Source organism: Vigna angularis, chromosome 6 (assembly GCF_016808095.1).
Source record: "Vigna angularis cultivar LongXiaoDou No.4 chromosome 6, ASM1680809v1, whole genome shotgun sequence".
NCBI classification, from domain to species: domain Eukaryota; kingdom Viridiplantae; phylum Streptophyta; class Magnoliopsida; order Fabales; family Fabaceae; genus Vigna; species Vigna angularis.
Genome location: NC_068975.1, coordinates 25239996 through 25257393, shown reverse-complemented (window position 1 = coordinate 25257393; position 17398 = coordinate 25239996). Strand labels below are relative to the sequence as shown.

General features: G+C 34.8%; 2 protein-coding genes across 2 annotated transcripts; both read right to left on the bottom strand.

Annotated features, from left to right (window-relative positions):
- Positions 1 to 5177: 5177 nt before the first annotated feature.
- LOC108341892 (uncharacterized) lies at positions 5178 to 7661 on the bottom strand. The gene is made up of 6 exons (XM_017579558.2): positions 7354 to 7661; positions 6603 to 6681; positions 6467 to 6529; positions 5968 to 6012; positions 5826 to 5882; positions 5178 to 5733 (listed from the first exon to the last, which is right to left on the bottom strand). Exons 1-6 carry the CDS (start codon positions 7572 to 7574, stop codon positions 5641 to 5643), a joined length of 558 nt encoding a protein of 185 aa, XP_017435047.1. The 5' UTR covers positions 7575 to 7661; the 3' UTR covers positions 5178 to 5640.
- A 4270-nt stretch (positions 7662 to 11931) lies between these two features.
- On the bottom strand, positions 11932 to 14209 carry LOC108341535 (putative pectinesterase/pectinesterase inhibitor 28). Its single transcript, XM_052878799.1, has 3 exons — positions 14146 to 14209; positions 12955 to 14038; positions 11932 to 12854 (listed from the first exon to the last, which is right to left on the bottom strand). The coding sequence occupies exons 2-3, from the start codon at positions 13991 to 13993 to the stop codon at positions 12142 to 12144; spliced, it is 1752 nt and encodes a 583-aa protein (XP_052734759.1). The 5' UTR covers positions 13994 to 14038; positions 14146 to 14209; the 3' UTR covers positions 11932 to 12141.
- Positions 14210 to 17398: the final 3189 nt, after the last annotated feature.

The following is a 17398-nucleotide window of genomic DNA, read 5'->3' as shown; positions in this document are numbered from 1 at the left end:
GGAAACATCTGAAAATAAAATGAACGGTAAAATGTAATGATAGAATTTAACAATGTAGAAAATCATAAACGGTAAAATAAAAAAGACGGTAAAAATAAAAGCACTTGACTGAAAATCAAATTCATCAGGGATTCAACATTTAAATTAAAATTCAACACTTGAAATAAAATGAAAATGAAATGATCAAACTGTGAAATGAACTACACGCTTCAGAAATAAAATTCATGCACTGTTTGAAAAATAGAACTGGAAAAGAAGGAAGAGGCAGAAGCCTCTTCCAGGACCGTGAGTTTCTTACACTACACCTAAACTACCTAAAATCTGATGCTGAAATCTGATACCCAATATCTGCCTGATGCTCTCTTTTTATTGCCAATTCTCTGAACCCGTGAGCCTTTCCTTTTGCCAACTTTTCTTCTTCTTCTTTTCCAGCAAAAATCACGTAAATTCCTTTCATGTGGGCTCTTTTCACTATTTCATTCTCTTCCCGTGAATCATCCATCACTATGCAGCTGCTCTCTTGGACCCGTGGCTTCGACAACATCACATTCCAACTTTCTCTGTTGTGCTTGCTGGGTTCTTCCTCTCCAACTTCATTCTTCATGTGTATCACTTTGATCAAACCCGGACTTGGCTGCTGCAACTGCTGGTTGGGCTTCTTCTCTCATGGAAAATATTTTCAACCGTGGCTCCCACTCTCAAGCTTCTGGAACGTGGATCATCTTGCAAGGTCGAGACATCCCCAAGTGTTACTCTTCTTGCTGGACCATGCGTTGCAGCTGCTCCAACACGTTGCTGCATCTTCATTCTCTGCTGCCATGGTGGACGTCGACTGTTGTGGGTCGTGGAGGAGATGGAAGTTGGAACGTGAAACTGCTTGCTGGGCGCTGCTGCTTGATCAGAGAAGGTTACTGGACATGGACATTTGTTGCTGTTGGTGTGTGCAACTTTCCAAAAATCATCACCGCTTCTCGTTTCAGTCCTAGTCTCCATGCTTATCTTCCCAAAGAAAGAAGCTCACATCCTCTTGCTGCAGCCACCGTTCCAGCCCCTCACGGCTGCTCCAGATTGAACGTGACTTCTCCTCTGTGGTGGATCCTCGTCTTCCAGCCGTGACACACCAATCTTCCTTTCATCTCCACGCTCCCGTTCATGCATCATCCGAGAGAGTGGCGGTTGGATGCTCCAAAGCCGAGACATCTGCTGTACTTTCTTCTTTCCAGCCGAGACACCATGCACCTCCTGGCCGTGACAACATGCTACTCCTCCATGAAGTGAATGAATCCTCTTTTTTTCCTCCAGCCAAGCCGTGACAAGTGGTGGTTGCAGCTGCTCCATGTTGAGACATCACTACTGGCCATCACTCTTTGCTGCTGCTGCCGGACGTACTGTTGGAACAGCTGGTGCAGTGAAGTGTTGAACGGTCTTCTTGCTTCCCCAGCTGGACGCTGCTGGACGTGTAACTGTGGACGGGTGCTGGATGTGAATGAGCTAGAGCGTGAAGTGCAGCTGCTCCCTCTTCAAGCCAAGATGAATTTTCCAATCCTAGGTGGCTGTGACATGCTGAACGTGAGGTCATGGAGTCTCCTTTTCCAGCCAGTGCAATTACTCTTCTTATTATCATCACGCTCCGACCAAGTCAAAGTGTGGTGGTCCCGCTTTTGCAAACTTCAAAGCAAAGAAGCTTTCTTTCACAAAAATTAAATAAGGGCTCTACACTTAGTGTTGTTTCAGCCGTGAGTTCTTTTTTTAGTGAAAAAGCACATCCAAAGTTCTGAAAACCGTGAGGTGGCCCTCCATTATCTCACTCCATTATATGTTATGAACATTGCTTCTGGTCCCCTTTAAATTTGCAAAGTCCGTGTACTCCCCACCATCTCATTTAATCACTCGTTCATTTTTCAATGAAAATACATCTTCAAAAAGAATATAGTAGCATAGCTTTTCTCGTTTCAGCAGTCCAAATGTCACAAGTATTTCCAAAATTTTCCCTGTAATTAATAATGCAAATAATTGACTTAGATAATTTAAATTAATCAAAATTAGAATTACTGGTCAATTTAAGCACAATTTATGAAAATGGGAAAATAAAGGACATTTAAGCACAATTCCCTGATTAATTCTAGTACAATAAACTAAGTAAAGTGAATAAAATATCGACTCATCATTGAGCCACCACTTATTCTGAATGAAAAGAACGATAACGTCTACGACCTTGAGTAGTATATGACACGTTAATTAAAACTGTTCAGGAAGTCTAAAGGAGAACAACACTTAGGCTGATCACTCATATTTACATTCTAATATTATAACACGCTCGTTATTACCGTAATTCCTTGTATAAGAGAACCTAATATAGACGGATGCTCGACCAAATTACCACCTTTACTCAGAATACTACAGTTGACGATCAATCCCTATCTCAACTCAATTCACCACATGCATCATTCATCCATCCACACGTCCAAACAAGCAGTACACACATATCTCATATTCATCAAATAATCAAACAACGTATCATGCAAACATGCCAACGTTCAAACAAGAATTTAAATCAAATTATATAAGCTTCTCTTACCTCTAAGCGTGACCGAACGTTCACAATTTGAACAGAATAGCTCACCATCAATCTCTTAGAAGACTACGATCACGATTTACGAAACTAACCAAATGAAAGACTAGAAAGGCGTTCAGAAATGGGTTAAGGAACTCATGTAACCGAAAACTGAGTTTGCATGTACAGAAAACCACTCGGCTGAGAGAGATGAACTTACCAATCCAGAATCCAAAACTGATCGGTTCAAACGAACGCCCTTGACGCCGGGAGTGCTCAGACGGTGCCTGAGAGGTGGTTGGAAGAAGAAATGGTTAAAACCTCTTAGAGAGAAGGAGGATATTTTAGAGAGAAGAAGGAGAAAATGGTTTCAGCAGGGTGGGGAAGAAGAAAGGCATGTAGAGAAGTGGCACGACATTTGAAATTTTGCCTTAAATACTGTCGTCGTTCAAAACGAACGGTCATTCCCTTGCAGTCACCTGTTCTCCACTAACTGAGACGCTCACTCACTTCTTGACACATGAATCCCACTACTTAAGATTTTGGATATGTTTTAATAGGGTTTGACATTCAATTTATTATAGAAATATCTCTATAGATTAAAGCAAGCTAGTCGACAATGATTTAATATTCTTTCACGTGCTTTACAGGTACAATAGAATCACAATAAAATGTTTTTATTGAGCAATTTGTTGTCGCATTCACGCTCTCCTATCAAATTTTCAGAATCTAAAATTTGTGATCATGGCATATAGTTGTTGTCGAAGGATGCTGGAGGTGACGAGATGGTCGTGTAGGACGTACTTTGACTTTGCATGGTGCAAAAATGAGAATCGAACCACCACACCCACTACAATATAGTGGCATATTGTCCAACCCATTTTTTCTGAGGTTGAGATTCCAGAAACAACTATTTTGAATAATCTCCCACATGTCATCGCTCTAATCCTCGACCTTAGTCTCTCTCGTTGGTAGCTCATTCAACCACCTACCTAGTGTGAAAGTTTTGAACACTAGAAAACCTAAAAGATGAACAACGATAACGTATAGTAGGAAACTAGAAGATGAATAACAATATTGGAAAGGATAAATAGTTTTTTTATACCAAAATTACATTAAGATGAGTTTAAAAACTTATTTTTTTAAAAGGCACCCAAAGATTGTCCTAAACTTTGATTGGTTCCTCAAATAAAGAAGATTGACCTTTTATCCATTTAATTTTCAATTGTAATTTATTACACATTAAGGTCAAATCTAGAAATATAAGAATCATCTCTAAGACTTTGTTAGTTTAGGTGGATCTCACTGTTGAGGCAAATTGGCACAAACATATTTGAGATTTAATTTATGTTTGCATGAACGGATTTGGAAGGAAGGATGAACGTTGATTTGCAGGATGCAATGCTTTCTCCATCTGAACTGATGACATGAGATTTAAGGGTGATTATCAACAAAAGACCACTTTTACCCTTGAAAATATTTCATTCAAAACGAAGTAAAAAACAGAGTGAAGCACTGGAAGATGAAGACGAAAAAGATGGATAAAGATCAGCGAATTAGGTTCAAGCATAACTGATTCCAGACTGAGGTGGAATTGATTCCACTATGTGTGTAGAAGAACTCGTAATCAGTTATGAGGTTGGAGTAATCGATTCCAATGAAAGTTGCACCTTGCGAAATGGTGTTTTCATAGCTTTTGAGTAAATTATATTCTTAAAAGATTAAATTTTAAACAAAATAATTTTACTTTACTTGAATACAAATTTATTTCATTTTTATAATTAATTTTAATTTTTTCTATCAACTTATAATATTTTTATCAATAAATATTCTTTTATATTACTTCTGCCATTAAGGATATTTGATAATTTTAAATTTTTACTATTAAAAAAAAATATCTATCACATCGATTAAATCTTACCTAAATTTTTGTAAATTTTATTTTTAAATTCACTTTGAATCACCTCCAAATACTTATAAAAAAATAATAAGACTCAGTTTACTCTTAAATGTATCCACTCTCTCCTTCAAATCAAAAATCCATGTGAACACATCCTAAATAAGGCTCGTTTCAAATCAAGTGACTTCATTTTTAGATTTCTAGGCATGTAAGGGACAGGGAGGGTAACATAGGCTTTGATTCTGTCGGAACGAAACATAGGTACCATCCCCCAATCATGGGATACAAGGAAGACTAAACCCACACCAAGTGAGTCTATGAGTGTTATGATGTCACCAACTATGTGAAAGCAAGTCTAACATCCACTCAGGTTAGGAATGGGTGACTTTCAGAATCCAAAAGTCATCTTTTACTTATAAACTATACAACCTATAAACTTTTTTATTAGAAAAAAGGATTTCTAAATTGGACATCCAAAAACTTCACGAATGCACAAATTAAAAATTATTTTTAACTTCTGGATTACTGACAAGGACAAAAATGAGTAAAATGTGTCATATGAAAGAAGTTTTGCAGCTATTCCTACTAAAATTTCCCAACACCTGAAAGAAACTACTCCAGTACCCTCCCTTTGAAAACAAACTAGTATTCATAACTACCTTTCCGAAGATAATTTACCTATTGCAAGGTAAGCGATAAAAGAGAAAGAATAGACAGCTGATATTAAAAATAAAAGAGATTGATCCATTCAAAGAAGACAAGAGATGCCACAAGGAATTATAATGCTACTTAGAAATGACATATCAATAAAAGGCAATGAAAAAGAATTGAACCTAGGATATTTAGGTTGATTCAATTCGATCCAAACCTATTCTAAGAACGCTCATTGGGGAAAAACCAAGAGGGGAACAAATTTCAATAATTCAGTCACATGTGCCCAAAACAAATAAACAATACAAGAAAAAACTATGTTGCCAAATAGCACAATGATTCTCCAATCTCAAAATACCATGTAAGGAATTTGCTGGTTCGAAAATCCCTCATCTGAAAATGGTAAGCACAATATAAAGATATACTCCCCTCCCCTTTCCCAAGGAAATGGAAGGCTGCTGGTTCTTATAATGTAAGAATAATTTATGCACCCATGTAAGTAAATTTGGTTCTTTGCAGATTTGCTTGTACCCCACTAATCAAAACTAGCGTTTAAAAAGTTCAGCAGTTCATTTCTCTTGCTTTCGGCCACTTTATCTTCCTTCGATTTTTCAAGTTTCAGAAGAATCTACAAAAAAATAAAAGTATAAAATAAAATCTAGATTGCTACTGCCAATAACAGCATCAAATCAAAGGTACAATCAAATAACACATCCCTACCTTCTTGCCAGATACAGCACTCCGACGGACATCATCATCTTTGTCACGTCCTAAAAACTGATCCATTACAGAAAGTTAGGAAATTAGAAAACATAGACGCAACTAAATGCATTGAAAGTCTGATATAGATTACAATACAAACCTTGGAAAGCTGCACAGGGCTGCTTCTCCTCTCATCATGCTGCTTCTATATAAAGCTCCCATTGCCAGGACAAACCCCACCAAGAAACATCAATCAAGTCGATCAAGCGCCCAAACATTCCACAGATCCCAGCTCCAATTTCAAAGAGCCAATACATAAAATAGGCAGAAAGTATCATGAGCATCTTGCACTGAACTGTACAAAACTTTGTGTTTGGAAGAAGGTTTGCAACTTCGAAAAAAAAAAAAATTTATCGTATACAAGGATTAATGACATCAAATCAGGGTTTTCAAACTGCAGAAGATGATAGAATCGTAGAAAATTATATGGATGTGTCTTATGTAGATGAATCTTAGATTTATATAAGAATCCAGAGAGAAAAACTTCAGCAATATGAACATAGTCCACATTCCAGGGCCACTTACTTGACTTAGAATTTTAAGTATGAAGAAAATAATACACATGAATAAAAATAAAGAAGTATGAAAAAGTGACCTACCTCTTTTACTTTATGTTTCTGCCGCTTATGATGGTGGCTTTTACTTCTATCCTTTTCCTTATTCTAAAGGAAGGGAAGACGTGAGGTAAATGGCCAAGAATAAAATTGAATAATAACTGTATTACTAACAATTCACCTTCTTTGGTCTGTCACTCCTTTTGTGCCTCTTTGAACGGTGAGATGCTTCACGCTCACTATCAGAAGAACTCTCACTTCTGAAGTAATAAAGATAACAAAAAGAGTTATGGCAAAGCCAGATTAATCTGTTCATTACTCTTCTGTTGCTACACTTATTTGAAATCCATAACTCGTATAAATAATACAGGCACGCTGAAGTAACTTCTTATGCAATATGCAAAAGGATTGGAGTCTTGTCAAACAACTTACTAACCACAAACATTATGAACAAATCATGTTTAGAAATTCACAGTCAATAGCAAGTGTCATCAAAATATGTTTCTGATAGTCATAATGGTAGCTCCATTATACATAATAATAAGGTAATGAGAGATCTTAATGTTGGAACAGGAACATTTATCTCAATCCCCAATTTGAAAAAACCAATTATGCTTAATGATCATCCCGGGACAGAGAGAATGTTTGAATAAACTACTTATATTACAAGTGTGCGATTCCCTTCCCATGGTTGAAAATAGTTAATAACATTTTCTCTGATTATAATCTATGTTTCTGAAATTAGGTTATTTTAACCAATATTTAAGACATATATCTCAAAAAGGATTAAGAACTTAAGCGCTATCAGAATTGAGAGTCTGTAAATTGTATTTGTATCAGAACAACCATTGAAACAAAGCATGTACATAAAAATAACAACATGAGATAAAATAATCAAAAGGCGTATGTTATGTGAGGGTTAGATGGAGAACCTAGAGTAATCAGAGACAGAAGATGATGAATGAGAATCGGAATCGGAATTGGAAGAGTGGTGGTGATGCCTACGACGCCGTTTACCGCGGGACTGAGACTTGGTCTTCTTTCGGATCTTGAGGGAGTCCTTGTCGCGCTCTCGACGGTGGCGGTGATGACGCCGGCGACGGTGAGGAGAGGATACGTCAGAGGAAGAAAGTGAAGAAGAGGAGGCCGCCATAAAAAAACTTGGGAGGGTTTGCTTTGGATTGAGTCTACTCACAAGTTTATTTCGATCCTGATCCCTCCTATTCCTTTGTGACTTCCCGATGTTAATTATATATTGAGTTAAAGTTTATTTTGTACTGATTTAAAATTTTGTTTACAATTTTGTACAGTCATTTAATAATATAAAAAGAAATAATTTTTATTTGAATAAAAAATTATAAAAAGAAAAAAAATATCTGTTGAAAACATTTTTTTAATAAAATATATGTTAAAAAACTAAGTAAAATTACATCTTCATAAGCTTCTGATCAATATGAGAATAATTCTAAAGAATAAAAAAAGTATGTGAAATTAATATATGTTTATGTATATAAATAAAATTTTCAACATATAAAAATATATGTTAATTTATTATTTTATTTTATTTTATTTTTAAATATGTTATTTTTAAATATTATCAAATTTTAAAATATGTTATCTTTTTAGTTCTCTGAAATCCAACCCTTATATTTGTGGAAAACCGAAAATTTCCTAAATAATTACACAATTCAATTGTATTCTTTGTAGTATCTCCTAAAATATTACATAGATTTAAAAAAAGAAAAACTTAATTTTGTTTGCAAATGATATACAATTACTTATTATTTGGTATAGAGTGTAAAATTAATCAAATAATTTTACTTATTATTTTGAATAATTTTATAAAAGATTTTATAGATTAGTTGTAAAACAATTAATATAAGAACTTTTAGATTCGTTCTTTGTACAATCCATATACTGTGAATTCAACTTTTTTTTAATTCATGACATGAATTTCAGTATGGCTTGTGTTGATATTTATCAATTTTAGTATCATCCATATTTAAATTCCATTAATTTTATCTGCATATAAATTTCATTGTAGTTTTTCTTTTTTTTAGAGTAATCATATTTTAGTTTTCAATTTTTATATCATCTACCCTCTAATATCAAGATCTCTTAACAAAAAAACATTGGTTTTTCGTTTTCCTCTTAAATATATATGATATTATGTATCTCATTTTTTTTTCTAAGTTTAGACACCTCTCATTTTATTTTCTCATTATTTGAAATTCTAGTTTCGTAAGATAACTTTCTCTCTTGCATTGATTTTTTATATTTAGAGTTTTTTTTATTTAACTATTGCAATTAGTTTTAAAATTTATCAAAACGAAAATATTTTAAGAAAATTATGGATATGGACAAATCGTATATGAGATAATTTTATTGACGTGAAAAATTCGTTTTATGTAACACGATCTTCTGACTCTAAAGGTGAAATCATGCTAGATCAACATGGTTTTAGTGTAATTGGAGAATTCGTGCTATTCATACATGACTTTGATTAGTATAATATAGTTTTATTTTATATGTTTTATTTACATTGAAGTCATGGTAGAGGGACATGACTTCATTTCAACCGCGTTTTAAGTAGAATCCATACATGATTGACATGATTTTTAGTGTAATTATTGTAAAGCAAAAATTGTGTTAGGTGTACATAGATGTTTTCCTATTCTATTACTAAAACATGTTAAATTTATTTTATTTATAACTAGTGTTTAAATGAAAAAAAAAAGTAATGTATGAGTTTAAGAAAAAATATACTTATATTAAGGAAATAAATAATTGTTTTATTTAAAATCATGTTGCTATAAAAATTATGAGTATATAAATACGTTTTTTTTATCTATAGAATGTTTATGTTTGAATTAGATGATGATAATATTTATAAAATTTTAGGAGCTTATTTTGTAATATTTGATCATTTATATACAAAGTTAAGGTTAACATAAAAATTAAATTGTTTAGTTTTATGCATTTATATAAGCAAAGTTTAAATGCATAAAAGGAAAATTAAATTACATTAAAGATTGTCTAAATGGATTATTTTCTTTTTTATGGTTTTCTTTGCTATAATAAGAACAATTCTTTGACTTATTTTGTATTTGTTATGGATATGTTTGGTCTTCCTAATTGTTTATGCAACATTTAAAGGTCTCAAATAAAAATTGATTTTATGTAAATACACAAATAATTTTCATTTCAAACATGATGAAATAGTATTCAGTAAGCCTTGTATATGATATAGATTGGGTCAATAATGTGATTTGTTATAAATGAAAACATGAACAAACAATAATAACATAAGGACATAGAAGGAGAAGAACTTGAAACTCCCCACAATCACACCATCAATTATTTAATTTAACTGGGTATAACATTGGTTGACAAGGGTATAACATTGGTTGAAAAAGTTGAGGAGTAAATATCTATTTTGCACCAAACTCAAAATTCTCTCACTTATACCTTTGGACATGACATGATTGACTATTGTTCATTCTTTTTTAGTAAGGCAATAATATCTTTAGGATACTAATATTTGATTCGTATCATGCAATATCTTTAACTATTGTTCAACAAACCATGATTTCATTTTTTTGAATAATTTTAACAAGAACTGAAATAGATAAGGAACATGTTTTTTTCAAAAAGATCTTGCATTTTGTTAAGTTTGTTATCATATGATCATATTTCTTGTTTTCATCATATGTTTGAGTTCAATTTTTTTAATGATTTTTTATCTAGTTAGGATTCCGCTTATTACTAATCTTTGTGATAATTTAGCTTAAAGTTTTAGTTACTTAATTTCATAAGTTGTGATAATGCAATAAATTAAATTAGCCAAACAAAATTAAATTTAGTAATAAATAAAGTGAAACAATAATAGTATCGATGTTGATAACTTGTGTCTTTTAAAGCAAAATTCTTTAACTTTTTGTTGAAGTCTTTTTGTTAGAAGTTTTTTTTTTTTAAATTAGATGAATGCAATATAGATTGAGTGCAGATCACCTGCATCCCATCCAACTTTTTCATATTGTAATGCTTATAATGTGATCATTTCCATGTCATGCATATATTGGATTGAGGTGTGACATATTGTTGTAACAAATAGAAAAATATAAATGTTTCATTTTTCTTACCTTCAACAATTGAAAATGTTAAAACTAATGAATATACATTTTAGTTGTCGTCTTGAACAATTGTACTCAACAAGGTTCCATGATATTTGTCAATCAAGAAGTGTCGTCAACTTAGATAATAGACTTGCAATAATTAAATTCGTCAATTGAAAATTTGAAAGAACAAAAAAATGTGTTTTTTCATTATGTAACACGGGCCTATTAAACAACTTTAATTATATATATAAAAAAAAGCAAGCTACCATTATTCTAACTTTAAGTATACAAAAACATTTGAGAGAAGAAAAAAAATACTAGTCAAAATGATAGTATAACACCTAAATACGCAAATAGTTACAAAAGAAGGAAGGAAAATGAGAGTTTTGGAAGATTATACGAAAAGAAAAGAAGTTTTGAATGATTGCGGAAGAGAATTTGTTATAAATTGTTAAGCAGTAGTTTTTTCTATAGAAGGGGAAGAAATTTAATTTTAATGAATTAAAATCACTCTAACCTTAATTAGTTATACCTCATTAGGTTTTCTAATCCAAAAGTGACTAAGTCAATAAAATATTATTTATAAGAGTAAACAACATTAAGAGTATGTAACATTTTTATTATATGGACAACATCTAAAAAATTTATTATTTTTTTCTTTGATCCAATAGAAACATGAGATTCTTTCTATTTTTCATCTCCCAATTTATTCCACATATCTATTGTTAAAAATTTCTCACTGAAGTTGAACTGTATTCATCCATGTTAAAGTTGATTTGATAGATAAATTAATGCTATTGAAGTTGAAAGTTTATGCTAAGAATGGTAGTGTATGTAACAAAAGAAAGAAGATAAAATGGAGGTGTAGGAATTTTAAGCTGGTTGACCACAATTCGTTTTTCCATCAAACAGTATTGTTGAAAAAGATTTATATTTTTAACACACAAAAAACCATATGAAAACTTATTACAAAAGTAAAATACTCATAAAAAAATATGAATTTTTGTATTTGTAAAAAAAAAATTGAAATGCTAAAATGATAGTATTAAATGTGTATACAAACTTTTAAGTGTGAAAATATCATTGTACCTTACTGATTTGTAATATAGAAAATTTTCAGACATACTTACATCCTTGTTATCTGTATAAATAACCAAATTAAACAATATAATGTTTTTTCTCTATATATTATATTATATTTTGTCATATATACGAGCTCTATTATTTCTATAAATAACGAAATTTTACGTTTTTTTTTACATACGAGGTAGAATTTTTTTTTTAGTAGACTTTTTTTTTATACTGGTTGTTTTATAAAGTTGAATGTTGTTTGATTAAGGATAGTTTAAGGTTGGAGGAGGTGGAAAGATAGAAAGAAAAAAAAAAGTAGAGGAGGCAAAAGAGTAATTGGGAATCTAATTAATTAATTAATTACGCACCCTACAAGCACAGAGAACTGTAGGAAAATCCCAGTTCATAGACACTTGCATTTGAGAGCATTTAATGAATGGAAGAAAAAAAAAAGATTAAAGTGATAGGCGATGAATTGGCGATTTAATTTGGCAACACGTACTTCTCTCCCAAAAAGAAAAATAAAAGTGATCAGTGAGTGGCGGAGGGCAGGCCAGAGTCGTAAGGAACCCTTGTGACCCTAATCCAGTCATCTCCATGGAAGAACGGTGATGGCAAGAATCCTGTTGCTACGTCCTTCGTCAGGGCCTTGATTCCTTCCCATTTCACGCGCTTCGATATGTCTGCACCAGGGCCATGGTTGTTTATCTCAGCGTAGAAACAAGTGTCCATTCCGCTTAAACCTTCCAATGTCTGCCATGGCATGTAGCCGTCGGGTGTGATCAAGTCATCGATGAACGAATCCATGAAGATGGTCCTTGAGAAATTCTTCCATGGACGAGCCAAGTACGCCTTGTTGTCGAACCTAACTGGGTAATACAGGGGGTCTGACACAATCGATCCTCCATGGATCACCAGACCCGATGGCTGGTTGCTCTCCTTTCTACCTTGTGCGGTCACAATGCATTGCTGGTTTGCCAACGGCTTTCGGACAACGAATGTGCAGTTCTGGAGCACAGCCACTGCGTCGCCGAACACAAAGTCTATGGTACCAGAAATGCTGCAGTCGCGGTAGAATTGACGCATGGCGTGGGCGTAAAGAGTGTCTTGGTACCCATCCATTCGGCACTTGTAGAAGATGGACCTGTCAGATTGAACCCTCAATGCCACCGCTTGATGTTTTTCAGCACCGGCTGTGTTTTCAAATCCCATACCTATGGCGACGAAGAAATCTCCAATAATGGCTGCAATCATTTATAACTATTTTCATCAGTTTTCTGCTGCTATATTTATAAGAGATTTTTAACATAATTAACAGAATGGAATGGAATGGAAGGGACGTACCAGCACTGGCGGTTTTGTAGGTTCCCACACCATCGATGAAGTTTTTGCTGCCTGTGATCCTCGACTTCCTACCACCATCACCGATCATGACGACATGGGTCATGTTCCTGGAAACTTCCACGTACTCGTCGTAAACGCCCTCCTTGATGTAGATGATAAAAGGCCTTAGGTTTTTCATGGGCACGTGCTTCAAGGCTTCGTTGATGGTGGTGAAATTTCCACTGCCATCCTTGGCAACCACCACATGGGCCATTTGTTTGCGTCCAGTCATATGCAAGAGTCTGCGAAGGCCACCGCGGTTCTCAACCCAATCGGGAACGTCAAAGTCGTCGTCGGTTTCGTTGCCAAGAACGGGCAAATCGTCGGCGGTCATCAAGAGGCGGCGGCCAGACTTGGGGAGGTGCATCTCGGAGAAAGTCTTCGACAGCTCGGTGATGATAGCGAGGCCGTTGCTGGTCATGTGCATGGCGGTTTGCAAGAGCTCATGCATCTTCTTGCCAGCGTCGGTGGTGGTGTTATCGAACGCGTCAAGGCACGATTCCTGGTACGTGACGGCGCCGCTGAGCCACACCTTGAGACTGGTGAGGATGCGATCGATGTTGTTGAGGTCGAACTTGCTGAACCTCTGGAGGGAGCGATTGAACTCTTCGATGGAGAGGTTCATGAGTTGCTTGCACGTGTCGAGGGCCTCCTTGGTTCTGGGATCGCTCTCGACGTCGTGCATGAGCTTGGTTTGCCCTAGCCCGTCGCTGATTCGGGAGATGGTGACGTTGAAGGCGATTTTTATGAGTTCCCTGGGATCAGTGATGTTGCCGGCGTTTGCATTGAGATTGTCCTCGCATTCTTTCTGGTACTCCGTGGGTGCGCAAAGGGTTTTCACCGCTTTCATGGAGGAAGCTACGTGTGATTTTGTTTCTTCATTTTCAGCATCCTTTGCTCCCTTGTTGTTCAGGCTCACGCTAACTGTAACGGCTACCACCATAGCCACCAGCAAGAAGGTAGAAACGCCAATGATCACGAGTCTCTGCTTCTGCCCCATCGTTTTTTTTTCTTTTTTATAAAGCAGCTCCTTGTTCACACCAACCTGCAAAAAAAATTGAAAAATAAACAAACATTTTGTAGAAAACATATTATATTTTCTGGATTGAATAGTTTGCACATTGATTGAAGAACATAAAGAATTATACGTACGAGGTAGGAAAAGGAGCCGCCAAATGGAAAAGTCTTGGCGATCCTCCGATTGCCCTCTGGAGAGTGCGTTGTGTTGCGATTATAGATTGGGAATGCGTGCTTATTTATATGTTTTTGATGGAGCAACAAAATCTGAGTTAGTTATGACTTTGCAAAAACGTGAGGCTGGGAGTTAAAACCTACCTTTTTTTCTGCTAAATTAGAAAGGGGGAGCGGGTGAAGGGCCTTATCAAGCGGTAATTAATTCACCTCTATTGTCATAATTTCTCCCTCCACATTCGCTTGACTTTACTTTCATTTCAATATGAAATAAATTAAGGTAATAACCATGACCATTAAAATGAGGAAGATTTATCTATGCTCACCTCTCAATTTTCTTATCTTTATACCTCATAAAAAATATTTTTCTATTTTTTATTTAATTCTTCTTAAATGATTTTATATTTAAAAATAAAAGTATAATCTTATTAGTGTTGAGTAAATATAAAATAAAAAATTAAATATCATCATTAAGGTAGCATGAATGTGACACCTATAGACTTTCATTGGATCTAGGAATTTGGTTACAAGGTTGCCTAGAAATAAAGCTGTAAAATCAGATTCAAACTCATAAAGCCAATTCGATTCACTGCATATTAATTTTAAAATAAGTTAATTTTTAGTTCAATTTACTAAGAATCTAACTCGAATTAAATTTACGATCAAGATTAAGTTATCAACCCACTGTTAAATTATATTATTATATTACAAAATTTATTATTTTTTATTATCAACCACCGTAAGGCAAGTTGGTTCATCTACTCAATTTATTATTTTTAAGTTATATTATTAAATTATTTGGATTTAATTTTATTTAGATTTTAATTAAAAAATCTACTTTTTTATATAAAAACTTATAATTAAGTGAGTTCTTCAATGTGTTTAAACCACAATCGGATGAAGTTGAAATTTTTGTAATTTGTTAATGAAAGTTACTCTCTTCACCACTCCAACTGCTTTCTACACCTCTCCACTATTTTTGTTTTATTCCAAAAATAGTTTTACCAAAATCTAGCACTGAATATTGCTGACAAAAGTTTTTTCATTTCTGTTTATAACCGAACCACAAAGTTGATGAGACGGTAGAAGAAGCAAAAGTGGAAGGAAATCTTTCAGTTTATCGCTACCATGATCCTGAAGCTTTTGATCATTCCATTCAAAAGCCTAGGGTGATCATAATGCTATTTAAGGCTGGTGCACTTGTTGACCAAACCATTAAGACCCTGTCTGCGTTCAGGGAAAAAGCTGACTATATAATTGATGGTGGCAACGAATAGTATGAGAACACTGAAAGAAGAGAGAAAGTAGTGGCTGAATTGGGTTTGCTCTACCTTGGGATGGGAGTTTCTGGTGGTGAGGAAGGTGGATGTCGACCGTGCACGAAAGTTGACATCCGGTTTAAGAATGCTCCCAAGAAAGCTCCCTTACGGATGCACTCACGGAACACGGAACCGCATATAAAATAACATCGACGTTGGTGTTGTTGTTGGGACGTTGGTGTTGTTGTCGGGCACGTGGGTCGTCTTCGTCGTTGCTGTTTCTGGGGCACTTACAGAGGGAGTCGGAAGTGAGTGGTATCCTTCTAAAGCTTCCAATTGCTCGAAAAATGTATAAGTCTTGCTACCGTTGGATTTGCCACAACGACCTTCCTTGGTTCTCCTATGGTACTTGTAAATGTTTTCGAATTTCTCCTTGCACTTCTTCGAACTCCTATTATAACCTAACTCCGCTAATTTCCTGAATATACAAAAGATTTTCAAATTAATTCAATCACTACGTTATCATCACACAGACAAAAAGAAATGGTTCAACTTAACTATGTCCGACTATAATGTATACAGTATCGTACATATATGTGTAACATTAGCATTACTAATTAGGGAATAAGCTTGAGAATAATGGGGATTCCAGGGGAAACGAAGAGGGACTTACTTTGAGACTTGGTCCCAGAGAGGGGCTTTGGGGTTTGTATAAAGCAACGTCTATGTCAGACCTTATATTGAGCAAAGCCATTGTTTCCTCTTTAGGCCATTGACTTGCGGCGGAATTCCGGTCGCCAACTTCGCCGTCCTCTACTTTGAGCCCCTCGGAGACCGTAGCGGCGCCCCCCTCCAGGTTCGCAAGAGGAGTTTCCGGTGAATATATCACGATAGCAGTGTAAGGTATAGGAGGAGAACCTAAAGCGTGAAGAAGGGAAGGCATTTGTATTGAGAGAAAGAAGATCTCCTTGGACATGAAGGTCCTCCAAGAGCGTGAGCAAATCTTTGGATTCCTGCAGGTAAGGGGAGTAGCTAGATCATCTTATGTGTATTGGATTTGGATGGAATTCTGGTCATTATTCTTGGTATTGTTTTTGGTTGCTTGTGAGTGGGATTCATATGTTTGTTTAGAAGAGAAGGAGTTATGTGAATTGGATGCAGAGAAGGTTATGGTTTATATTGTTTGATATAGATGGAGGGTTTAAAACGTTAATATTGTGGTGAGAGAATTTTAGTAAGTTTAAAACTGGTAGGGTTATATTATATGTGAAAGTACAAGGGAATGGAAGAAAAAAGATTAGGAAGTTGAAGAATGAGCGTTTGGGATATAAACGTGTTTGAGGTAAGGATAGAGAAAAGCAAAGTTTTCATAAAGTAATCGAAGGAAAGAAGAGTTTATGTTGGGGTTCTTTGGAAAGCAGCTTAGGTTTATGCTTGAAGAAGTAAATAGGAATTTGATAAATGGTGAAGGAAGGATAAGATGGGTTGTAGGGTTGCTTTTGAGTGCATGAAAAGGTAATAGCATGGTAAGAGAAGCTGGGAGGTTACATTGAGATTAGGAGAGTTGGAAAACTGGGGTTGGATCTATGGAAATAATAAATAGCAGAAGAAGAAAGAAAAGAATAGAAGGGGAGAAGAAGGTTTTTCTTTAACCTATGGATGCAGTCGAACCAATATGAAAAAGGAAGAAGGATGTATTTTATGAGTTAAGAATGGGTGTGGGATCACTATGAGGATGGCATAGGAGTTTAATCCTTTAAATGATAGCACGTAGAACTTGTATGCAGAGGTGATGTATTCCTCTTTCATTGTCTTGTTTAAATATGGAAAATGTGACTTTAATAACTTTTTTTTATAACTTTCTTATAACAACAACTTATATAGTACTTTGTGATTGATCCGTTTTAAATATACGGTCCAATAAAACAGTCACACATAGTCTTTTGTTAAAATAT

Excerpts from the sequence above, each read along its gene's own strand:
- LOC108341535 (XM_052878799.1), bottom strand. The coding sequence starts at position 13,993 with ATGGGGCAGAAGCAGAGACTCGTGATCATTGGCGTTTCTACCTTCTTG. Across the intron at positions 12,855-12,954 it reads CTACAAAACCGCCAGTGCTG|CCATTATTGGAGATTTCTTC; the intron begins GTACGTCCCTTC and ends AAATGATTGCAG.
- LOC108341892 (XM_017579558.2), bottom strand. The coding sequence starts at position 7,574 with ATGGCGGCCTCCTCTTCTTCACTTTCTTCCTCTGACGTATCCTCTCCT. Across the intron at positions 6,530-6,602 it reads GGAGTGACAGACCAAAGAAG|AATAAGGAAAAGGATAGAAG; the intron begins GTGAATTGTTAG and ends CCCTTCCTTTAG. Across the intron at positions 6,013-6,466 it reads AGAAACATAAAGTAAAAGAG|AAGCAGCATGATGAGAGGAG; the intron begins GTAGGTCACTTT and ends AGCTTTATATAG.